At 39.1% G+C, this 27317-nt stretch overlaps 1 protein-coding gene across 1 annotated transcript in view; it reads right to left on the reverse strand.

Moving 5' to 3' along the window:
- Positions 1 to 1201: 1201 nt before the first annotated feature.
- Positions 1202 to 27317, reverse strand: part of LOC126253328 (protein N-terminal asparagine amidohydrolase) — a 251395-nt gene continuing 225279 nt past the window's right edge. Inside the window, exons 3-8 of the mRNA XM_049954594.1 lie at positions 25052 to 25117; positions 22581 to 22763; positions 21062 to 21169; positions 19052 to 19152; positions 12410 to 12571; positions 1202 to 3530 (exon numbers count right to left, since the gene is read on the reverse strand). Of these exons, the coding sequence (XP_049810551.1) occupies positions 3405 to 3530; positions 12410 to 12571; positions 19052 to 19152; positions 21062 to 21169; positions 22581 to 22763; positions 25052 to 25117 (746 nt within the window). The 3' untranslated portion in view covers positions 1202 to 3404. The remainder of the gene's footprint in view (positions 3531 to 12409; positions 12572 to 19051; positions 19153 to 21061; positions 21170 to 22580; positions 22764 to 25051; positions 25118 to 27317) is intronic.

The following is a 27317-nucleotide window of genomic DNA, read 5'->3' on the forward strand; positions in this document are numbered from 1 at the left end:
AGTTTGGGGAGTGGTGAGGGTGAGGAGAGATGTGGACTCTGGGGAGAGGTTCTGGGATGGACCTAAGGATTTAACAAAGGACAGGAGATTCTGCTGGATTTCTGGAATGGGCTCACTGTAGCAGGACTTATAGGTGGATGTACTGGAGAGATGGTGGAGGCCTTCTGACAGATGACTTGCAGTTCATAGCCACAGTGGCAGAGCCTCTGTCAGCAGATAGAACTATAAGGTTGGTCTATGTTTTTAGATAGTGAATTGCTGTCTCTTCTGCAGATATGTGGTTGGTTTCCATGTTGAGGGATTTGGGGAATGATGGTGAGGCAAGGTTCAAAATTAGGGAATTCTGTAAAGTTGATGGAGTGTGATTTTGGGTACTGCATACACAGAACATTTATTAATGTAAATCAGTAATTATTATAAGAAACAAAATCTGTTTGTCATAATTGCTTGAGCCTGCTGATGAACTTTTGCATAACTGGTAGGGAGTATGCATACATGAATTAGATGAAAGGAAGATTATGGTTAGAAACTCCCTTAAAACACCGAGTTCATTAGTGGCAATGTACAAACTCAGGATAGACAAGGATGGAGGGAGCAAACTAGCTCTGGTCATTTCAGAGGAATGATCCAAGCATTTACCTTAAATAATGTTAGGAAAAAAACTTTAAATTTATTCTCTCTCTCTCTCTCTCTCTCTCTCTCTCTCTCTCTCTCTAGTGTGTGTGTGTGTGTGTGTGTGTGTGTGTGTGTGTGTGTGTGTGTGTGTGTGTGTGTGTGTGTGTGTGTGTGTGTGTGTGTGTGTTAAAATTCGATATTCAGTTTACGTAAGCAATTATTAGTCTCCATCTTCTAGTTGTGTAATTTTTTTAATGCTAGCAACTTTATATTACAGTTCCCTGATATTTACAATATTTTAATATTGTGCCAGACAACTGCGATACAAAGGTATACAGTAAAAAAATAAATGTTATCCATGTTGAAAGTCACTTAAAATGTACAAAAATACAAATCTGTGGCAAATTAACTTCATTAATGTAAATTTCTACCATATTTTAAGAAAGACATGTATTGTATAGTACAAAAGATTTAAGTAAACTTGTAACAAACATGAGGCATTCTATGGCATTGCCTCTGAACACCTTCAAATACATACAAAACTAAAATATGTACTTTGTCATAAAATATGAACACGAACAACAAATAAGATGTAGCTGTTGTGTCTTTGCAACAATCTCTCAACAAATTTACAAGCATACAAATTAATCTGGATTCTCCAGAACTGTTACTTAATATATAAAAACAAAATATTTCTCAAAACATTATCTGTCACAAAAGAGAGCCAACACTAATGACAGCTAAAAGTTGAATAATCTCTGGTATAATCACACATAGAGCTTTCAAGTCACGTGCCCAAACAGTGGGCCACAAAAGAATTCAGTCTCATATCTGTGAAACCATTAATGAACCTACAATATTTATTTTCTCTTAGCATTCACACAATAGATATGGAATAATTGATATGTAGGTTTCTTTGAATAAGTGACTATGTTGACATTATTTTCCTTGAGAGACCCCGACGAAATACAGCAGTTCAAGAAAAACATTATTTGAATCACATTAAAAATAAATTGTGCATTACACCTAATTTCTTTTGTTTTTGTGCCAACTTCTAGTGATAATGCTTTTTCAACACTAATGTGAAATTAACAGTACATAAATGCATAAAAGCATCAGGAGATTTGTCAGTTGCATAATCAGCAGGAAATAAACATGCAGCCCACAAATGACTTCCCAGAACAATCAGTTGATTTTATATCAGGAAATAACAAGTGAAAAATTGTATGTTTTAAAAGAAAAATACAGTTCTGTAATACAGTTTCTCCAAAATTGTTTTTTATAATAATCATTTCATTGATTTCCATGAAAAAGGCTTTTCTTTTATAAATTTGTATACTGAACAGATTATCTTTTCTAAGTAAGTCATGTCATGAACATCACAAATATTCTCAGGGCAACACAGTGCCTCATTTTCTTTATTTGTTACCACGTACTTCTAAAAGCACCTAGAAAGAGATGCATCAGTCAGGTAATTAGAACAATCACAATTCAACATAGACTGTCAAGACTGTAACAACTTATCTTTGAGGACAACCCTGTATTGAAATTTGCCTGCATAGTTTTACAGTGACTATCATTCATTGATTACTAGAAGTAAAAAAGCAACTTTAACAGAATGTCCTTGTTACACTTGTTTTGCCTATTAAAAGATGGTATTTTGTATTCTAGGAACTTCTGAGCATACACCATTAATGCACTTTTGTGGATGTAAGTGGAAAGAAGCTAAAAAATAACAGTAAATATATATGTGAAACAAAAATAAATACTCCCATGAAACTTAATCCTAGTGGCTAATGGTAGATGAGCATTCACATGAGATTGTTGTGTGCATGTACCCACACCGCATCATTGATCAATAGATCCTTCATGTGTAAAGACAATGTGAGAATTTATCAAGTACTACATGACAGAGTTCACTGTACTCCACTGTCATGAATAAGCCTTCATCTGATGATGTACTCTGAAGAATATGTAAACTCATAAGGACATGTGCTTAATGCCTCAGTAGTTACAGTATTAAGAAGAATAAAGTATACACCAGTAGTTCCACTACACATCTTTCAAATTCTATAAAATTAATATACAGCAATAACATTGTGATATGCCCTTTATTTACTAGATTGCCCACACATGTTCAAGACATAGTTATACAAGGAAAGTGTTTCCAAAAGTAATGACACAAACTTTAAAAATAGTTGCTGTAGTTGGGAGCAAAACCCAGATAATCAGCCAACTTGGGGGATCTTATTACTTATGTGATGGAGATATGTATTAACAACTTGTGTGAATGACAGTTCACTCCTAGCACCTGAACTTTTCACAAAAAAATGCCTGTCACTAGTGATCAACATTAAACACCTTCTCCATCTAACACCTGTAACAGCACTATTACTGATTATGAGAGATCATCAAATTTTTCTTTTCTTTTCTCTTTTTCAAAAAAATTGATGAAATAAACAGCCATGCAGACTTTGTTTCAATAATTATTCTGAAAAAGCTTTTCACAATAATGCCTATCCTTGCTTTCACACGGTGACACTATACTACAGTGAAGTATAATAGTGATATGTAATATATACAGCAGTAGTATAAACAGTCACAAAATATCTCTCAAAAATAAAAGAAGCATTGTAATAAAAAGGAAAAGGATTACAAGGTAGTGAAAACTAATGACGTAGAATTAAGATTACAACTGTGTCAGACGCACAAGTGATTCACTTTACTTGCTGTCCCACCATTTGAGGTGAGTTTCAGAAATAGGCACCACTGCTGACTTTTGCCAGCAATCAGTAGCGTATCGGCACCCACTGTCCCGTGTTCTCGTCCCGTCGGTAGTACCGTGGCCTATTGTCCCTGAACACCGTGATTGCTGGGAAGGGATGCTCTTGGATGTACTTCAGTGTTGCACGTATCTTAACATTGAGAAAAAGTCTGTCAGTTAAATGTTCATGAGGAACATCCTGGGCGAAACACAAAAATGTATGGAATAACAGTACACAACAACATTATATGTTTTAGTGTTGAGCAGTCATCAGGCACATAAATGACATTAAAATCAATGCTAAGCTACTGAGCAATGTCCTCATTTAGAACTATCTATTTAAGACGCACATATACACACACTGCTACACTGTCCCGATGCATCAGCTCGACTGGGCTGAGGAGCTTTGTCAGCTGGAATGAGTGAAAGGAATAAGAAGGTGAAAGGAATAAAAAGGTGAAGGGGAAAGGAAGGGTTGAAAAGGAAGGTGGCAGAAAGGGAAACGAATAGGAGTGTGGCATCAATGATCCAACCTTGGTGCAGGTACTCAACATTAAATGAGGCACATAATGAATTGGAGGAATGGGTTGAGAGGTGTGGGAGGAATGGATTGAGAGTTGTGGGAGGGGAGGTAGAAAAGGGATGTGATCAGTGAGCAGGAGATTGGGAACAAGCATGGCATAATGATGGACCAGAATATTTTATAGATTGGGTTTTGGGGGAGGGAGTGTATAACAACCTGGGAGAGGTGGCAAAAACATCTTTCTCATCTCTCCTAGAGTGGTATTCCACTACCTACCCAATCTCTGGAATATCCTGGTTCATCCTTATGTTACATGTACTCATAACTCCTTGCCATATGGCTTGTATCCATGAGGAAAACCTATTCTATCCACCAACACAGTACAACCATTCCAGTCCATTAATACACACCAGTGTTGACTCTGATGCTTCTCTTTTCTATCTCCCCCCACCCCAAACATACTCCACCACAGTCTTACCCTGGTCTCTTGTTGCCTCTCTCTCCTTTTGCTCCACCACTCCCTCCCCCTCCCAACTTCCTTCCACCTCTCTCCCAGTCCACTTGGCAACCCTCTCACCCTCCAGGCCACACTGCTGGGAAAATGTAGCCAATGGGGACAATACTGGCATGCATGTATATGCATGTTTTTGTTAGTTGTGAAGGACATTTTGTGAATGTTCCAAAATGATTTCAATCTTGTATGTGTGCCTGAAAACAGCCAAATGTCTTTGCTATCAGGTAATTTGTTGCTTTGCCTCCTATCATTGTTTATAAAAATATGAAAATGATCTGAAAATTACAAACAAAATCATATAAATACAAGGAAAATTGAAAGGATCCATTACTGAGGATGAGTGAAGCATGTTACAGAATGCTTTTTTACTCTCTTCAGAAGCTCTTTTATGACAATTTTAACTCTGCTGGGGACACTTTCAATGAGGTGCCTGAATGTCAGTGGGGAATGGCAGTGCATTCTTCCTCAAGAACTGGAACCAGAGAAGTTCATGATGTTGGAATATGGAGTGAAGTTGATTTTCTGACTCATCCCACTGTCAGGTCAGGATTTTGCACAGGACAGTCCATTTCAGAAATGTTATTGTCCACAATCCAGTGCCTCACAGATGTTGCTTTGTCATCCTGACACAAACAATCATCATCTCTGGTGTGTTCCTTAACAGTACGAAGTACACAATGCTGTTAAATGTGTTCATATCCTTTTACATTTAAGGATTTCTTAAGCACAGTAAGAGGATCACACCCGGACCATGAAAAACATTCCCATTCTGTAACACCATCACCTCTGTACTTCATTGTTGTCACTACACAAAACATCAGGTTCTTCAGGCATTTGCCAAACCCAAACACTTCCAATAGACTGCCACATCTTATAGTGTGATTCATCACTACAAATCACTCATTTCTGGTCATCCGCTGTCCAGTGGCATCACTCTTTACATCACTTCAAGCATCACTTAGCACTGACTGCAGAAGTGTGTGGCCTATCAGGAGTTTTGCAACTATTGTACCCCATTCTTTTTGACTCCCTATGCAAGTCATTGTACCAACTATACAGCTGGTAGCACTTTGAAACTCAGAAACGATTCCTTTCACTGACTTCATGTGATTTTGTACAACTGACCTCCACAGTCCTTGATAGTCCATGCCCATCAGTATATGAGGCATGCCTCGTCTTGGTTAAGTTGGGGCTGTTTCTTCACATTTCCGCTTCATAATCACATCACCAATCATCAGCTAGAGCAGATTTAAAAAAAAATTGAAATGTCCCTGCTGCACCTATTTATCAGATGACATCCAGTGAATAGTCCATATTCCAGGTCACTGAGCTCTCCTGAAGGAGCCCTTCTATTATTCAGGTTCTTTACTGACAACACGATACTCCCTCTCATGACATCTAGTGGTCAATTCCAAATTTCATAGGGCTGTCCAGATACTTTTCACCAGGTAGTGTAAATCATGCAACACTAAATCAATTGTGACTCTCTTAAGAAAAAAAAATCCTATAGAACATTACACTCAGCATTTACAATGACAATATCCCAGCTAATAAACATCTGTCACATCTGTACTGTGATACAATGAGTGTGGTGGCACAGTAATGAAAGAGTGCACTCGTATTTGGGGGGAAGGCAGTTAAAATGCTTATCTGCCCATTCAAATTTAGGTTTTCTGTGATTTATCTAGAGTGCTTAAGGTGAATGCCAGGCTGTATTTGGTTGGAGTCCAGGTAGTGAGTACACATAACCACAAAACTTGCAGCACCTGAAGAACATAGCTGGGTCAGTATATTGTGCATAAAATGGAAACAACAACTTGGCAGAACATGTGGAAACACACTACTAATTACCAGAACTTCAAAATTCACACTGCTGAATATTTGTTCATACATATACCCAAATATAAACTGCGCAGTACTAATACGATGATCAATGCAAAGAATTTAACAGAAGAATTAATTTAATGTTTTGATAGTAATGTTGAATCTATTGTAACAGCAAAACAACAGTTGTGCTGTAACTGTAAAAATGTCAACGAAAGCATACTGAACAAGAAGATGATATGCAAATTTTTAGTTAAGTAACATTATATATATATAAAATAGAGGGAAACATTTCACGTGGGAAAAATATATCTAAAAACAAAGATGATGTGACTTACCAAACGAAAGCGCTGGCACGTCGATAGACACACAAACAAATACAAACATACACACAAAATACAAGCTTTCGCAACAAACTGTTGCCTCATCAGGAAAGAGGGAAGGAGAGGGAAAGACGAAAGGATGTGGGTTTTAAGGGAGAGGGTAAGGAGTCATTCCAATCCCGGGAGCGGAAAGACTTACCTTAGGGGGAAAAAAGGACGGGTATACACTCGCATACACACACATATCCATCCACACATATACAGACACAACCAGACATATTTAAAGACAAAGAGTTTGGGCAGAGATGTCAGTCGAGGCAGAAGTGCAGAGGCAAAGATGTTGTTGAATGACAGGTGAGGTATGAGTGGCGGCAACTTGAAATTAGCGGAGATTGAGGCCTGGTGGATAACGGGAAGAGAGGATATATTGAAGAGCAAGTTCCCATCTCCGGAGTTCGGATAGGTTGGTGTTAGTGGGAAGTATCCAGATAACCCGGACGGTGTAGCACTGCGCCAAGATGTGCTGGCCGTGCACCAAGGCATGTTTAGCCACAGGGTGATCCTCATTACCAACAAACACTGTCTGCCTGTGTCCATTCATGCGAATGGACAGTTTGTTGCTGGTCATTCCCACATAGAATGCATCACAGTGTAGGCAGGTCAGTTGGTAGATCACGTGGGTGCTTTCACACGTGGCTCTGCCTTTGATCGTGTACACCTTCTGGGTTACAGGACTGGAGTAGGTGGTGGTGGGAGGGTGCATGGGACAGGTTTTACACCGGGGGCGGTTACAAGGGTAGGAGCCAGAGGGTAGGGAAGGTGGTTTGGGGATTTCATAGGGATGAACTAACAGGTTACGAAGGTTAGGTGGACGGCGGAAAGACACTCTTGGTGGAGTGGGGAGGATTTCATGAAGGATGGATCTCATTTCAGGGCAGGATTTGAGGAAGTCGTATCCCTGCTGGAGAGCCACATTCAGAATCTGATCCAGTCCCGGAAAGTATCCTGTCACAAGTGGGGCACTTTTGTGATTCTTCTGTGGGAGGTTCTGGGTTTGAGAGGATGAGGAAGTGGCTCTGGTTATTTGCTTCTGTACCAGGTCGGGAGGGTAGTTGCGGGATGTGAAAGCTGTTGTAAGGTTGTTGGTGTAATGCTTCAGGGATTCCGAACTGGAGCAGATTCGTTTGCCACGAAGACCTAGGCTGTAGGGAAGGGACCGTTTGATGTGGAATGGGTGGCAGCTGTCGTAATGGAGGTACTGTTGCTTGTTGGTGGGTTTGATGTGGACGGACGTGTGAAGCTGGCCATTGGACAGGTGGAGGTCAACATCAAGGAAAGTGGCATGGGATTTGGAGTAGGACCAGATGAATGTGATGGAACCAAAGGAGTTGAGGTTGGAGAGGAAATTCTGGAGTTCTTCTTCACTGTGAGTCCAGATCATGAAGATGTCATCAATAAATCTGTACCAAACTTTGGGTTGGCAGGCTTGGGTAACCAAGAAGGCTTCCTCTAAGCGACCCATGAATAGGTTGGCGTATGAGGGGGCCATCCTGGTACCCATGGCTGTTCCCTTTGATTGTTGGTATGTCTGGACTTCAAAAGTGAAGAAGTTGTGGGTCAGGATGAAGCTGGCTAAGGTAATGAGGAAAGAGGTTTTAGGTAGGGTGGCAGGTGATCGGCTATCTGTGATCTGAAGGCTGACCGGTCCATCGTCATTCTTCCGGCGGACAAGGGTTCCACGACCGTGGTACTTGATCGTCAGGAGTATGTGGCTGGGGGACTGCGTCAGCTTTCAGACAACACCACATACAAAGTTTGCCAAGGTAATCCCATTCCTGATGTCCAGGCAGAGCTTCAAGGAATCATCAGAACCTTAGGCCCCCTACAAAACCTTTCACCTGACTCCATCAACCTCCTGACCCCACCGACACCCCGCACCCCTACCTTCTACCTTCTTCCTAAAATTCACAAACCCAATCATCCCGGCCGCCCCATTGTAGCTGGTTACCAAGCCCCCACAGAACGCATCTCCGCCTACGTAGATCAACACCTTCAACCCATTACATGCAGTCTCTCATCCTTCATCAAAGACACCAACCACTTCCTCGAACACCTGGAATCCTTACCCAATCCGTTACCCCCGGAAACCATCCTTGTAACCATTGATGCCACTTCCTTATACACAAATATCCCGCACGTCCAAGGCCTCGCTGCGATGGAGCACTTCCTTTCACGCCGATCACCTGCCATCCTACCTAAAACCTCTTTCCTCATTACCTTAGCCAGCTTCATCCTGACCCACAACTTATTCACTTTTGAAGGCCAGACATACCAACAATTAAAGGGAACAGCCATGGGTACCAGGATGGCCCCCTCATACGCCAACCTATTCATGGGTCGCTTAGAGGAAGCCTTCTTGGTTACCCAAGCCTGCCAACCCAAAGTTTGGTACAGATTTATTGATGACGTCTTCATGATCTGGACTCACAGTGAAGAAGAACTCCAGAATTTCCTCTCCAACCTCATCTCCTTTGGTTCCATCACATTCACCTGGTCCTACTCCAAATCCCATGCCACTTTCCTTGATGTTGACCTCCACCTGTCCAATGGCCAGCTTCACACGTCCGTCCACATCAAACCCACCAACAAGCAACAGTACCTTCATTACGACAGCTGCCACCCATTCCACATCAAATGGTCCCTTCCCTACAGCCTAGGTCTTCGTGGCAAACGAATCTGCTCCAGTCCGGAATCCCTGAAGCATTACACCAACAACCTGACAACAGCTTTCGCATCCCGCAACTACCCTCCCGACCTGGTACAGAAGCAAATAACCAGAGCCACTTCCTCATCCTCTCAAACCCAGAACCTCCCACAGAAGAACCACAAAAGTGCCCCACTTGTGACAGGATACTTTCCGGGACTGGATCAGATTCTGAATGTGGCTCTCCAGCAGGGATACGACTTCCTCAAATCCTGCCCTGAAATGAGATCCATCCTTCATGAAATCCTCCCCACTCCACCAAGAGTGTCTTTCCGCCGTCCACCTAACCTTCGTAACCTGTTAGTTCATCCCTATGAAATCCCCAAACCACCTTCCCTACCCTCTGGCTCCTACCCTTGTAACCGCCCCCGGTGTAAAACCTGTCCCATGCACCCTCCCACCACCACCTACTCCAGTCCTGTAACCCAGAAGGTGTACACGATCAAAGGCAGAGCCACGTGTGAAAGCACCCACGTGATCTACCAACTGACCTGCCTACACTGTGATGCATTCTATGTGGGAATGACCAGCAACAAACTGTCCATTCGCATGAATGGACACAGGCAGACAGTGTTTGTTGGTAATGAGGATCACCCTGTGGCTAAACATGCCTTGGTGCACGGCCAGCACATCTTGGCGCAGTGCTACACCGTCCGGGTTATCTGGATACTTCCCACTAACACCAACCTATCCGAACTCTGGAGATGGGAACTTGCTCTTCAATATATCCTCTCTTCCCATTATCCACCAGGCCTCAATCTCCGCTAATTTCAAGTTGCCGCCACTCATTCCTCACTTGTCATTCAACAACATCTTTGCCTCTGCACTTCTGCCTCAACTGACATCTCTGCCCAAACTCTTTGTCTTTAAATATGTCTGCTTGTGTGTGTATATGTGTGGATGGATATGTGTGTGTGTGCGCGCGAGTGTATACCCGTCCTTTTTTCCCCCTAAGGTAAGTCTTTCCGCTCCCGGGATTGGAATGACTCCTTACCCTCTACCCTCTCCCTTAAAAGCCACATCCTTTCGTCTTTCCCTCTCCTTCCCTCTTTCCTGATGAGGCAACAGTTTGTTGCGAAAGCTTGAATTTTGTGTGTATGTTTGTGTGTCTGTTGACCTGCCAGCACTTTCATTTGGTAAGTCACATCATCTTTTTTATATATATGATGTAGTGTTGATAGTAATTAGAGATTTAAATTATTCTTTAGTATTTTTCCCGTCATCAGCAACTGTAATTGTATTTATCAAAATAATCAGCAACTAGTTGCACAAAAGAACTTTTATTTCCCTAACCAGTTTCAGGCACTTAGTGCCCTTCTTCAGAAGGCTATAACTATTGCATTATTTGAGAGTGTCAATAAGATGCACACTGCATACTGCTGTTGTCATGTTGTTCATATTTGCCTGTACAAAAATGGTACAAGGAATCCAAACAAGTGCAGACACTATACCAGAACTTCACTTGTTGTTTCACTTCCTTATACAATCTTTGTACAGGCACAATGTACCACATGACCATAGCAATGTGCTGTATGCATCTTACTGTTGAAACTCACAAATAATTTGATAGTTATAACCTTCTGAACGGCAGTAAGTGCCTGAACCTGGTTATCTCTCTCCTCTCTCCTTGGAAGGTCCAATGGTACTGACAAGCTGCCCTATCATCCTCAGCCCACAGGCGTCACTGGATGCGGATATGGTGAGGCATGTGGTCAGCACATCACTCCCCCAGCTGTAAGTCAGTTTACGAGACCGGAGCTGCTACTTCTCAATCAGGCAGCTCCTCAGTTTGCCTCACAAGGGCTGAGTGCACCTCACGTGCCAACAGCCCTCGGCAGACTGCATAGTCACCCATCCAAGTGCTAGCCCAACCTGACAGTGCTTAACTTTGGCGATCTGATGGGAACTGGTGTTACCACTGCAGCAAGGCCATTGGCTGAACCTGGCTAGGGAAATAAAATTTATTTTGCACAGCTGGTTGCTAATTATTATGATGAATAATATTATTCTGCATATACTGAAAATTCTGTGCACTTTTTTTTGCATAGTATGTACACATTATGTCCATATATAGAAATATTTTCTTGTTTCTTCCTTTTTATGTCATGAAACATGTAGCTATTTCACATATATTAGACAATATTTATAAAATGTCAATTGTCTATGAATGAATAATGAAATTCAGTTAAATAAATTGCTGTTAACAAGAGGCAGAAAGTGACTACCAGTAGTACCTGCTGATAATTATGGCAATTTTAAGAAAATTTTAAGTATTATACCAATAGCTAAAAAGTGAGCTGCTTCTGAAACCTAATAAATTGAAAACATACAGTAGGTAGTTAAGTCCCATGAAGTAAACAGAGAGCATCAGCATCTTTTTATCAAAGGTATTTGAATGACTATTCTCTGAAACAATGACTTTTTCAACAACTTAAAATATTTGGGATAGCCTACTTCATTGGAGCTGAGGCTGCGAGATTTGTTACCTACTAATGAGTCATACAAAGGCTGTGTTTTATGTTAAAATGGTAAACATTAGAGTTTTTTGCACTATTTAAAGTTTCAAAATTATATCTCTTGAGGCAAAAGCAACTAGAAGCGTGTTGCTCATACACCACCAACCTGCATAATTCTCTGCTTCACTGTTCCAGTGAGATTCACTGTTCTAGGTGGAAGAGGTGGTGAGGGGATGGGAGAGTTGGGAAAAAAAAGCTTTTCATTTGTCTATTTGTCAGGTTTTGTTCCTTCTACCTTACAACTCCAGTTGCTTTTGTAGACGAAATAGCTCTTATGCAAAATCTCTAATAACAATCAAACAATTGCTAGTGCAGCCTGCTATTAATTCAGCTTTACAAGTCAAAACCAATAGGAAAATGTTGATTTATGATCAAATATGTTAAATTTGTTCTACCACTTCTTTCCATATCCTATGATTTTTGGGTTGCCCAATGTGTAACGCAATATAAATATTTGCTGGAAATTTTTAGTTTCTCCCAGCATACTCAATAATCTATGGTTGACAGCAAGTCATAATTTCACTGATCATTGAATTTTTGTACATACACATAGCATAATGACAAACCTGCATTACAAAGTGTGGTGGCTCTACTTCAGGTGATGTGCTCAAATGTTGCAGTATAAGTTCATCCGGTTGTTCGAGCCACAAGTCAACTCCACGCAGAGGGTCATAATTGAATGGTCCAATCCTTAACAGACCCAGATTGGAGTCATAAATATCCAGCACCTGCAAATTAATATCACTACATTAGGAAACGTTCACTGCAACCTTTATTACTTTCTGTAAATGAAATATCTCACCTGTTATAACAAGTAATAAATTCTGACGGAATGATTTTCAGAGCACTAAACATAGTTACTTGCAGAGACAAGTGATATCTTTGACTTTTTTCAAAAAATGGTTCAAATGGCTCTAAGCACTATGGGACTTAATATCAGAGGTCATCAGTTGCCTAGACTTAGAACTACTTAAACCTAACTAACCTAAGGACAGCACACAAGTCCATGTCCGAAGCAGGATTCAAACCTGCAACCGTAGCAGTAGTGTGGTTCCAGACTGAAGTTGACTTTTTTAACTGTTGTTTCAGAGAGATATTTGTAATTCCATGTTTGGCAAATGTATTCTGTATTTGTGCTGCTTTTCATGTATTCTGCTCAAGCATCTAACAAGTTACTTTTTTTTCCATCACAAACACATAGTTCTTAGTGTAGATCAACATTCCCACACAACAACAATCACACTTAAACTTATCTAAATGTCAATGTATGCCTTACAGCAATGACAAAAGGAACTGAAATCATAGCATATTATAATAAAGTGTTTCATTTTGACAAATTAAAGGGAAAAAAAGAGGGAAAACAAAGTTTGCAAGTGTGTGTTACTAAAAAAAAAAAAAAAAAAAAACATAAAGGGTAAAACATTTAGGATCCTGTATCAAGAGAGAGATACTGAAGGGAAAGAACTGAACAAGAAGATTGTTCTCCAGCACAGAAGGCTCAAAGCCAACACAGATGGTAACAACCGATAAAAGAAATACTAATGGTTATGAGACAGTTATGCTAGATAATTAATAAGTTCTTTTTTTAGAGAAACACAGATGAGAAAAGGAAAATCAGATAGAAAAAAGTCTAACGATTAGATAAGGCAAAAGATGAAAAAAAAGAAGGAAGATAAGTGCCTAATTCTTCATGGATGATCATGTCAGTAGTGACAAAGAACACACTTTTTTCAGACAAGAATGAGGAAAGAAATCTGCCATGTCATTTTCATATGAACCATTGTCTGAAATTATGTAAGTAGGCCACAAATCACATGTACCAGGATCGCCAGACTTGGATTTGAAGCTCATTGTCCTTGAATGCATGTCTAATCTGCTAACTGTGCCTCCTCACTCGATAAGAATGAGCAGAAGACCTAAAATGAGACAGAAATAAAAGAAAGAAAGGAAACTAAAATGGTAAAACAAAGACCACACCATTCAGACTAGAGAGAGGAGAAATCACTGAGCAAACAATGATGCATCCAAGGCAGAATATAGAACCGACTAGAATTAAAGTTTTTTATTTTCCTGATTAATTTATCTAACACTAAAATAGATGAATTCTTCCTAAGTGTAGATGAAAACACTGGGAAAATGGACCATTAATATGAAATCCATTATATTTACTTGGACTGGAATTGCACCAAGTCACAGAACAACAGTAATTTCTATGGTTATGATGGTATGGAAACATTAAATATGGGGTGCCAGAAGCTTTGGCGCTTGGCTCCCTCCTATTCTTGGCATACATGAACAATTTATACATGATATTGGAGGACCCTTAAGAAACTGTCATGTTTGTTGATGACACAAGTACACTGATAATGGGTGTAAACACATTCAAATCTGTCAAAGCAAAAGAATAATGGAACAGGTCTATAACTGGTTCACTGCAGATATCTTACCTTCACCTTATGTAAACTCATTGTGGAATTTCAGACTAATTAAAATTACTATCAGGTATCAGAAGTAGAAATCAATGGGCAACACTTTTTTTTAAATGTGTATGAAATTTCTAGGCATCCAAATAAACAATGAACTGAGATGCAGCAATGTCTGGATAAGTTGACTAAAAAGCTCAATCCTGTAGGACTGCACTTGAAATTATTGTATTGACCTGCAAATGAAATTGCTAGAACATTTTGCAGAAGCCTCTTCAGAGCTCTAAAGATTCTTCCACCCATGTGCAAAATATATTTACCCTTTGAATGTATTTATAATCAATCAGAAGAGTGCATTTAAAATGAAACGTGAAATTCACCAACACAATTCAGTAAGTAAAAATAATTTCCAAATAGACAATGCACCCTTGTGTAGGGTACACGATGTCATTTTATATTCTGGCGCAAAAGCTGGCAGACATCAAACAAGGAAACATAAAATCCTCAGATATTCAAAAAGAAAGTAAAAGACTGTATCTTATTAGCTCCTCCTCCTCCTATAATTTAGTACAATATTTGGAGTTGAGGCACCAAGATGTAAAATTCTGTTACTACTAATGTACACATTATGCAGATACTTTTCCAATATTAGACAGCTGACAATGGTCCCTGAAATCAGTAAAGTTATATGAATGCATAGAATGGAGTACACATAAAACAGGGGAGTAGACTATTTCAGAGTAACACTTATTGGGGGGGGGGGGGGGGGGAGAGAGAGAGAGAGAGAGAGAGAGAGAGAGAGAGAGAGAGAGAGAGAGTTTGTGTAAGTAATCTGCACAAAATTGCTGATGTAAGCAGTGCAGCATTAGTCATAATTTGTTGTATGGCTTCTTTCTGTTTCATTTATGTTTAGAGTATGGGAAGAATGATGGCTTAAACACATCTGCACGTGTTATAATTAATCTAATCTTGCCCTTGTGATTTCTACACAGAAGTGATACATAGGGGACAGTATGAGTCAAATTACAGTCAAATTACATTAGCTCCACGGCATGTAGCTACTGTCAGTTGTCCAAGGAGGTGGTTGCGTTAAACACATCCATCATGTATGAACAACAAAGTGTAATTTGTTTTCTATGGAGCAAGGGGTGAATGCCCATGAAAATTCACAGGGAAGTGCAGCCTACCTGGGGGCAAAAGTGTCTTGCTTTGTGAAGTGTGAGGTGGTGGTGTTGTGAATTTGCATGACAATGAGCATTTGGCGAGGCTGCATTTGTTGCAGACTGATGACAATACTTCCCACCTGGATGCAATGTTGAAAGTAGAGTGCTGTGTATACCTCAATGGTGTTTCCTAGAAGCTTGACATTTTGTATGAGAGTATTTACAAAACCGTTCATGGGTCCTTAGGGTACAAGAAATTTTCATATCAGTGGGTGCTTAAGTAGTTTGATGACATGATGAAATGCAAGTGAATGGTTGCTTCACTGAATCATCTGCAATGGTATGCCGAGTAGAGTGACCATTTCTTGGACCTCTTTGTCACTTGCAATGAAATGTGAGTACTGAATTCAGTGCTGGTATTAAAGCAGCAGAGCACCAGGAGGAAACATTCGGGTTCAATAGAAACAAAAAATTAAATTCTGTTCAGTGTCATCTGCTGGGAAGGTGATGTTAATGATCTGGAATCACTGAGGACCACTCTCCAGTATTTCATGACACTACTTGCCACCATCAATGTCAACAGTTATTGTTCCACAGTATCACACATACGGGCTGCCATCATCAGGATTAAGTGCTGAGATATTCTCAATGTGCACAATGAGCTTAATCCTCCATGACAATGCAAGGCCACACGTGGCAAACAGAATGGCCGACAAACTCCAGTCATTTCACTAGGAGAGTATCGACTAGTCTGGACTACCCACTACGCAATCTGGACCTCATCCCTAGTGATTTACATGTTTTCCTGGCAGGACAGTGATTAATATGCAACAGTGAAGCCAAGATAGCAGTCTGACAGTGGCTCCACAGTCAGCCAGATGAATTCTGGCACAGGGGCATATCAAATTTAGTGCTGTGATGGGGCAAATGTTTGAACTGGTGTGGGGAATATGCAGAAAAATAGTATAAGATAAACAGAATAGTACATGCATTTGTAATTACCTGTATGTACCTTATTTTGGCTAGTGAAAAATTAAGGCAAAGACTTTCTCATTCAACCCTGTGGTATGTTCCTATATTCATCATTTAAAGCGGATTATTGCAACTTTGTAAGTAGGCTTTCTCAGAATAGTTTGTGTCTATCTCAAGCATCTGCCAGTTCAGTTTTTTCAGCATCTCCATGATGCTCTCCTGTAGGTCAAACAAACCTGTGACCATTCATGCTCTCCTTCTTAACACACATTCAATGTTCCATGTTAGTCCTGTTTGGTATGAATCCCACATACTTTAACAACACTGTAGATTGGGTTGCATGAGTGTTTTATAAGCAATCTCCTTTGTAGAATGATTGTATTTACCCTACTATTCTACCAATGATCAAAGTCTGCCACCTGTTTTACCTATGACTGGGCATATGTCGCTGTTACACCCTAATCCTACCGTGTTATTTATCTTTGGTTCACACATTACACTTAGTTTCAATATACTTAACATGTATAGTACATCAAATTATATATTAATGGAAGAAGCAGCCACTGCAAGCTACTTCTGAAAACTATATCAACAACCAGTTATCCTCACATTTATAATAATGGGAATTAAATCTAGATAACTTCCTTTTCCCTTTGCTTTTTCATATTTTTTATTTTTATTTTTTTTAAACATGGCAGCTATTCCCTGATGTCTCAACAGTTGGTCTCAACAGTTGTCCTACCATCCTATTACTTCTTCTGTCACTGTTTTCCATATATTTCTTTCTTCATCAATTCTCCGGAGAACCACCTCATCCCTTACCTTACCAGTCCACCTAATTTTCAGTGTTCTTCTGTAGCACCAGATCTCAAATGCTTCAACTGTCTTCGGTTCCACTTTTCCCACTGTCCATGATTTACTACCATACAACACTATACTCAAAATGTACGTTCAAATTAAGATCTTTGTTTGATACCAGTTGACTTCCCTCCGCCAGGAATGCCCTTTTTGCCAGTGCTAGTCTGCTTTTTATGTCATCCTTGCTCCATCCATCATGGGTTATTGAGCTGTCTAACTAAAAGAATTCCTTAACTTCATCCGCTTCATGAGCCCCAGTTTTGATTTTAGGTTTCTTGCTATTCTCATTTCTGCTACTTCTCATTACTTTCATCTTTCTTCAATTTACCCTCAATCCATATTCTGTACTCATTAGATTCTTTATTCCATTGAACAGATACTGTAATTATTCTTCACTTTTGCTGAGCATACCAATGTCATCAGTGAATCTTATTATTGATATCCTTGCACCCTGAATTTTAATCCCTCTCTTCAAATTTCCCCGTATTTCTTCAAGTATAGATTGAACAGTAGGAGCAAAAGACTAGATCCTTGTCTTACACCCTTTTTAATCCAGGCATTTTACTCTTGGTCCTCCGATATTATTGTTCCCTCTTCATTCTTGTACATATTGTATATTATGAAACTTTCCCTACTGCTTACCTCTATTTTTCTCAGAATTTCGAACATATTGCACCACTCAACAGTGTCAAACACTTTCCCAAATCAACAAATCCTATGTACATATCTTGATTCTTCTTCAATCTTTTCTTTTCCATTCATCTGTGTATTATTCTTGTCAGCAACTTGAATGCCCAAGCTATTAAGCTGATCATGTGATAATCTCACACTTTGTAGCTCTTGTTATCTTCGGAATTGTGTGGATGGTGTTCTTCCAAAAGTCTGATGGTATGTCGCCAGTCTCATACATTCTACATGCCAATGTGAATATTGATTTTGTTGCCAACAAATTATGGAGTATTCACTGTTACCAACGGAAATTTATTGAAGAACTCAGTTAGTCTTTTTACTCTCTCATTCCTACTTTGAAGCCCATATTCTCCCATAACCCTTTCTTCTACACATTCCCCTCACAATTGCATTTCAATCCTCCATGACTATTAAAGTTTCATCTCTTTTTTTTTACATACTGAATTTACCCATTAAATATCCTCATTTCTTTCTCTCTCTCTCTTCACCTTCTGCTTGTGACTTCACCATGTAAACCTGCACTATTGTTGTCAATGTTAGTTTGCTGTCAGTTCTGATGAGAATAACCCTACTACTACTACTACTACTACTACTACTACTACTAATATTACTACTACTACCACCACCACCACCACCACCACCACCACCACCACCTCACATTTCTCTGAAAGAGAGACATGTTCTCACACGAGCTGCATTTTCCATTCACTCCAGTGTGAAAGGCAATATCCAGTATTAATGCAGTCCAGGAACCTGTCACCCTCCTCAGTAAACCACTGCAGATGATTCTGTGACGCTGTCATTCATGTGCCTTTCATCACGTTATCCAACTTCTTAGGCACCCACCAATATGAAACCCTCTGGTACCCCAAGGACCCATGAATGATGTCAGAAACACTCCCATACAAAATTCCAAGCTCCTGGGAAATGTCCTTGCAGCCCCACACAACTGCATCCACATGAGAAGCACTGCTGTCAGTCAATGAAGAGAGAGTGACTTACACCACATTTGCTTCAACTGCTCACAATATCCAGTGTTATCCAGACATGGCACAATGTATAAGTAGGATTGATGGAAGACAAGATGTTTTATAAGACATACCTGCTGGCCACCCCTCAGATGCCTGGCAATCCGCAGAGCCAGGTCGGGGCCCTTGTCTGGAAAAGTTGCTGGGAACAGTTCACCAGTCTTTGTGATAACACCTGAAATATAAGAAATATGGTAACCTCAATTTGTCGGAAGTTCAGGAACATTCAGGAACAGAGCCCTACAGTAGTTAGTTTTATTTTACTCCAGATCTTTCACTGTAATAACAAAACCTGTTTTGTGAAACTGAAGTAAAAACTAAATACCAATTATATTTATTGCAAAAGGCAAGAAAACACTGAGAGAATGATGCTTTCCTTTTCGTGTTCCCATTTTAATTTTGGTGAATAAATCCCCCATTCAAACACACCCCAGCCTGCTGATTTACAAAATATTTACAATGCATGAAACAAGCAGCATAAAGATTCAATAGTAATAAGATTACAAATTTTTAAGAAAAAGGTTCTGATTAATGTTTGAAATAAAATAACAGAAAAGTTCTCTAGGCTCAACAACAGTAATTCTGAATTCAGACAATTAAACCACTTTCTAAAATAATCATTTTAAGAATATACATTCAGAAAGTAATAGTGTTTCTATTAGAATACTTTTGTTTTAGGATTCTTAAGTGTCAAAATTCAACATACATATTCTTCTTCAATAAGTTATTATCTTTGCTGTGAAACTGTTTTGTTGAATATGGCCTTTATATGTGTTAGTTTGTGAGTTGTGCAGTGATGTTGATTAACAGGTTCAAATATTGTTCAGAACATTATGAATAAATTAATGAATGAATTATAAATGACAACAAAAAATCTGAAAATATAATTGGATAGATATAAAAATCTACTCACCAGGTGGTGACAGCAAAAAATGCACAAAGGTTAAGGAATTGTGTAAGCTTTTGGTGCTAGTGGCTCCTTCTTCTGGCATAAGGGCAGAAGAGGAAGGAAGAGGCATGAAGGAAAATGACTGGTGAGGTTTAAGGACTGTTGAGAGTTACAGAAAAGTCCTCCAGCAAGTCTCCCCTGACCTGGGGTTCTGGACAATTTTTCTGTAACTCTCCCCATTTCCCAAATCTCCTAAGTCCATTTCCTTCATCCCCCTTCCTTTTTCCTTCAACCCCTCTACCAGAAGAAGAAGCCACTGGCTCCAGAAGCTTGCAAGATTGCTTCACCTTAGTGTGCTTTTTGCTGCCACCACCTGGTGAGTAGATTTTTTTATTCATCCAATTACAATATGTTTTTAAAAAATTATTTTCATTGATATATTAACCCTCAAGCAGGTATGCCTATGTATAAAGTTCACCAATCACAAATAACAATTGTCTTGTACCACTCCACTGTTGTTTTATAATTATGAGCTCCTACCTGTTGCTTCATTATTGTTCTGTCTAACACAGTGGTAAGTTGTGTTGTCATATATCAAAGCGAGCAACAGTAATATAAAATAAACAGTGAGCTGGGTGAGAAAAAAATTATGATCTGTGCAAGAAAACACCCCAGATTCTGTAATAGCAGCACAATCCCACAATGAGTCAGTTGTCTCCAAGATAATTAGTAATCGAATAAGTGTTCAGCTGGGATCTGCTGAACTGCACTGTTTAATTCCCTGAGTGGGTCATTACTGTGGGATAACACTTGAGTGATACAATGAAAGTTTATGTTATTACTGCTTAATTTATCAGTGATTTAGGTCATATAAAATAAGTTTATTTTATCACTGCTTAATTAAACCTAGATTAAACTGTGAGTTTGATAGTACAAGTTTATCTTGGTAACAGAGCCAGCTATTTTTCACATGTGTAAAAACTGTGCCATGTGCCTATTCATGTTAAAAAAATTGGTGCACCCACCTGAGGGTTAACAAAGAATTTGAGACAGATGCTTTTTTTGTTTGTTTGTTTGTAAGTAATGCATGACCTACTTTATATAAACACAATGTTACTAATTACTTAAAAAGCACTATTTGCAAAACAGTGTGTACTCCTCTACATTAATAACCAACAATTGCAGTCATACTGACCAACACCATACACTATAGGCCAGTGTATGCCACTCCTGATGGTTGTATTAAGTTCCCCCACACATGCCAATGTCAGGTCTATCTCCACTGGCTGCCGGTGAAATGCATCTGGAACATGTAAAAGTACCACATATGTGCATAGCAAACATGTATTACTTTTGTCTGATTGACTGCTTTACTAATATCTTTGTATTGATTGTTTACTGACACACTCTAGATCCTTGTGGGTCTATCACAGTTGGATCGATGACGTTAGAAATAAATAAAATAAAAAAATAAATACATAAATGAGTAGTGAAGGCATTTTTAAATAATGTGAAATGCAAAATTTAATACTTATAGTAATAACACAAAAATGCTGATAAACTGAGATATATGGTTTCATTCTGCTTCTTAATACAAAAAGTAAAAAACCCACCCCCATCATGGGGAATCTTAAAGCCTAGTTCTGTGTCAGTCACATGACTGTACTTGTAAGCTGTTTCAGTCAGTTGAGTTTCATCTGTGTAGTCTGCTCACGTTAATGATACCAAAAATTTTCAGTCGGGAGAAATTGATGGAACATGAAGCAGTTTACTTCTGCTCCGACAGCATTAGTGCATGGGCACAAAAAGAATAGGAAATATGTTATTGCTGTGTTTGGAAGATAAAGTCATTTTGGTGAGTTATATAGCTAACAGGGTTTTTTTTTATTGAAATATCATTAAATTATTATCTGCATTTAACAGGATTTACAGTTGTGCTGATTTGTGGATGATTTTCAACACCCAGATATTCACAAGGAAAGGTAATAATCTTTTACGTGGTCATTTGAGGGATGATAAAACTAGGTGCATGACTTATACCATAACTATTCATAGACCACAACATAATTATGATCTCTGTCTTTTTAAGAAATGATGTTTTGGAAAATAATTATTATGTTTCTTAAAAGAAATAAATATTGGAGATAAATAAAACCACTCTCTATGACAAATTATGAAAATCTGTCATAGGTGCACTGAAACAGATTAAAATCTGTCTGTCTGTCAAAACGTCTATTGACACAAACATTAACACATAATGATTTTTATACAATTCATCAAGATAACTCATGCAGGTACAACTAGCAATTAACAATTATAGAATACACTAAAGATACATTAATTAACTACAAATATTGCACGATGCCAATGACAATTCTGTAAAAAATTTATTCTGCGGGTACCATAATTTGTAAACTGTTTTTAGATTAACCTAGTGGCTATGTTGTTTAACTTACTTGTTGCAGCTATAATGATCTTTATGCATGGTTACATTATGAACCGCAATAGCAAAACATGATGGTTTACTACCATATGATGATAATTGTTCATACTGTATATAGTAGCTTTTTCTGTTTCCACAACTGTATCACAATCACATTCCATCTTATGTTGTAAAAAATGTAACATTACCTATAAGAGCTTCTATCCATATTAAACTGGAATATAAATAATGGAAGAAGGAAATGGTTATGTTTGAGTTATTTGGTGCTTACGCATGATATTGTAAAATAAGTCTTCAGAGTAGTGTCGGCTGTCAGAGAATCCACCAACGAGCTGCAGCTCGAGCCTGCCCTCTGCAAAGCCCATGCCGACTTCCTGGACTCGCTGCACCATAGTGGCAGCACATTCCTCTGTTCCTGCTCCATCCAGATGAGCTAGGGCCACAGCACCTGAACCTGGCACAGAAAAACAGGCTTTGTTGCAGAACTTTTATAATTCCTTCAAAATAGCAACATATCACACAAACAATGCCAATACAAACAAAACTGAAAATAACTATATTATGAATTGATATCATTGCATTGTTACCATGACATTACCACCAACACCACCACAATTTCTGAAACTGTATGCAGCATACTAATAAGGAGTTGACAACATCCGTATTACAACGAATTGATTTCATGCCAATTTTCAGTTTTTCAATGGTGTATTCATTTATTATGTTACTGTTAAAATGACCGTAGCATTGGTGGAAATCAGTTTGTTAGTTATTGCATGTTCTATGGATCATATTTTTAAAAAAATTACTATGGTGTGTAAAACATTAGTAGGTTTGAAATCAAATTACATTTTCTCTGTGAAAAATAGGATGCATACTGACAGTTTACTTAACTGGATTTTTACTTTTATCATAATCTGCAACGATATTCAAAAAATGTAAACCAACCATACACAGACTATTCATTCAGAACTTCATCCACGGAGTAGATGGAGAAGCTAAAGAGAGTTGGATGTAAGTAGTTTCATTTTATAGCACCATTATGTAGAGCATTATAAAATAACAAATGCAATATATGCACTGTGTAAAAGAGAAAAAAGTTTGTCAATGTCTTCAAAAGAACAGCTAATGCACAGAGATGATAAAGAAAATGTTAATGTTCAAAAATGTTCAGACATAGAGCACTGTACAAAGTGCACAGAGTTAGTATCCTATGACTACAATATTAGCTTTAAAGCTTGAAATTAATGTGAAACTAGAAATGGAATATAAAGAATAGATGCTAAATACACCACACATAATTATGACCTATTCCAACACTATGATCCTTGTTATCATCATTTTCAATAAGCACATTCTGTGGCTTGAGGTTTAGACCAAAATTATGAAGTACTACTACTATGTGCATGACGTAGGCATTACATTATGTTGGCAGCTCTAGATTATAACTGAGTGGTGCTGAGAAACAGAATTATGCTTTGGACCCATATAGAAGTGAATATCTGAGAAACTGACAAGACATCTTTTCATAAAAGTTTGTAAATACAATGTGGGGCTACAGATAGAAATAAAACTGGTTCAAGACACAAAGGAATTAATAACATTAGCTGCCAGTGGTCGCTGATCAAATCAATGTGGAAAGTTGAAAAACTGTGCTAGACTGGCATTCAAACTCAGGTCTCCTGCTTACTAGGCAGCTGCATTGAGTACTGCACCATCCGGACACAGTGGCCATTACAACTGAATGGCTTATCCTAGCACGCTTCCTGTCAAACCCATTAATTCCTTTGTGTCTTGATTCATGGTGCCTGCAGGATCAAAATGGTACCTAATAAAACTGGTTCACATGAACGTCAGGAGCATGCACACACCCTGCAATCTCAAAACTGATGACAGTATGGTTCACGCCCTTCTAGTTCTCAGAATTTCAATTGATCGTTTTCTAATTCTTGTGTCTTGGTAATCTTTTTCCTTACCCTGAATGAGATTTCCACTCTGCAGCGGAGTGTGCGCTGACATGAAACTTCCTGGCAGATTAAAACTGTGTGCCCGACCGAGACTCAAACTCGGGACCTTTGCCTATCGCAGGCAAGTGCTCTACCATCTGAGCTACCGAAGCACGACTCACGCCCGGTACTCACAGCTTTACTTCTGCCAGTATCTCGTCTCCTACCTTCCAAACTTTACAGAAGCTCTCCTGCGAACCTTGCAGAACTAGCACTCCTGAAAGAAAGGATATTGCGGAGACATTGCTTAGCCACAGCAGGAGAGCTTCTGTAAAGTTTAGAAGGTAGGAGACGAGATACTGGCAGAAGTAAAGCTGTGAGTACCGAGCGTGAGTCATACTTCGGTAGCTCAGATGGTACAGCACTTGCCTGCGGAAGGCAAAGGTTCCGAGTTTGAGTCTTGGTTGGGCACACAGTTTTAATCTGCCAGGAAGTTTTTTTCCTTACCCTACTCATCACTTTTCTTGTCCACTCATCACACTGCCTGTCATTACCTTCAGAGCATTCTTTCCCTCTCGGAGTGCAAGTAAGGACATTTTGCAACACAAATACATTTCTCACAGTATTTCGAGACCCTAACAATGACACTGCCAACTATAAACTAGTCTCAAAAGCTAATTTATCAATAAAGCAGCAAATGTCTATTATATTTTGAAACCTGTAGCAATGAGTTTATCAGATAAATGTTTGTTCACAAAATATATGTTTTTACATCACTAATGAGAGGATGGCTTACCTGAATGTCTCAGCACAACGATGATGCATGTTGTAGCATCATCAGACCCCAAGATAGTCACATTTTCTGCAAAATAAACACCACAAATGATAAAGAGAAGGCATTAAAATCTTGCATGTACAAAAATTTGAATTTGCAGTAGTCTTCTGAAATTCATTTCTGACAAGAGCATTGTAGTGAATCATACATATGTGAAGAACGTAATGTAAATATAAATAAGGTTATTGAAATATATGAAATAGTCAGGAAGATGTTACCTGAATTAAATGTCCATCATGCCTCATAATGACAGGTGGGCTACTCTGTCTTTTATATTTATAATTTTACCTCCTCTTCATCTTCTCTCAATAAGAACATTTATATGACACTTTCAGCCCTCTACATGTTAATGTTTCTATGATCCTCACTGCTAATGATATAGTATGACTACAGAGATCATCGTGTGGGTATTACATTAATTCTGCAGTGAACTGCTTGACAAATATTATTGTCAGCTATGCAGCTGAACCTCCCCCCCCCCTCCCCCCCCCCACCCATGAACCATGGACCTTGCCATTGGTGGGGAGGCTTGCGTGCCTCAACGATTCAGATAGCCGTACCGTAGGTGCAACCACAATAGAGGGGTATCTGTTGAGAAGCCAGACAAATGTGTGGTTCCTGAAGAGGGGCAGCAGCCTTTTCAGTAGTTGCAGGGGCAACAGTCTGGATGATTGGTTGATCTGACCCTGTAACACTAACCAAAACGGCCTTGCTGTTTTGGTACTGCAAATGGATGAAAGCAAGGGGAAACTACAGCCGTAATTTTTCCCGAGGGCATGCACCTTTACTGTGTGATTAAATGATGATGGTGTCCTCTTGGGTAAAATATGCCGGAGGTAAAATAGTCCCCCATTCAGATCTCCAGGCGGGGACTACTCAAGAGGACATCGTTATCAGGAGAAAGAAAACAGGCATTCTACGGATCGGAGCTTGGAATGTCAGATCCCTTAAATGGGCAGGTAGATTAGAAAATTTAAAAAGGGAAATGGATAGGTTACAGTTGAATATAGTGGGAATTAGTGAAGTTCGGTGGCAGGAGGAACAAGACTTTTGGTCAGGTGAATACAGGGTTATAAATACAAAATCAAATAGGGGTAATGCAGGAGTAGGTTTAATAATGAAGAAAGAAATAGGAGTGCGGGTAAGCTACTACAAACAGCATAGTGAATGCATTATTGTGGCCAAGATAGACACGAAGCCCTTACCTACTACAGTAGTACAAGTTTACATGCCAACTAGCTCTGCAGATGATGAAGAAATTGATGAAATGTATGATGAGATAAAAGAAATTATTCAGGTAGTGAAGGGAGATGAAAATTTAATAGTCATGGGTGACTGAAATTCGACAGTAGGAAAAGGGAGAGAAGGAAATATAGTAGGTGAATATGGATTGGGGCTAAGAAATGAAAGAGGAAGCCGCCTGGTAGAATTTTGCACAGAGCATAACTTAATCATAGCTAACACTTGGTTCAAGAATCATGAAAGAAGGTTGTATACATGGAAGAACCCTGGAGATACTAAAAGGTTTCAGATAGATTATATAATGGTAAGACAGAGATTTAGGAACCAGATTTTAAATTGTAAGACATTTTCAGGGGCAGATGTGGACTCTGACCACAATCTATTGGTTATGAACTGTAGATTAAAACTGAAGAAACTGCAAAAAGGTGGGAATTTAAGGAGATGGGACCTGGATAAACTGATTAAAACAGAGGTTGTACAGAGTTTCAGGGAGCAAAATGGCAGGAATGGGGGAAAGAAATACAGTAGAAGAGGAATGGGTAGCTTTGAGGACTGAAATAGTGAAGGCAGCAGAGGATCAAGTAGGTAAAAAAATGAGGGCTAGTAGAAATCCTTGGATAACAGCAGAGATACTGAATTTAATTGATGAAAGGAGAAAATACAAAAATTTAGCAAGTGAAGCAGGCAAAAAGGAATACAAACATCTCAAAAATGAGATCGACAGGAAGTGCAAAATGGCTAAGCAGGGATGGCTAGAGGACAAATGTAAGGGCGTAGAAGCATATCTCACGAGGGGTAGGATAGATACTGCCTACAGGAAAATTGAAGAGACCTATGGAGAAAAGAGAACCACTTGTATGAATATCAAAGGCTAAGATGGAAATCCAGTCCTGAGTAAAGAAGGGAAAGCAGAAAGGTGGAAGGAGTATATAGAGTGTCTATACAGGGGCGATGTTCTTGAGGACAATGTTATGGAAATGGAAGA

Source organism: Schistocerca nitens, chromosome 4 (assembly GCF_023898315.1).
Source record: "Schistocerca nitens isolate TAMUIC-IGC-003100 chromosome 4, iqSchNite1.1, whole genome shotgun sequence".
Taxonomy (NCBI): Eukaryota; Metazoa; Arthropoda; class Insecta; order Orthoptera; family Acrididae; genus Schistocerca; species Schistocerca nitens.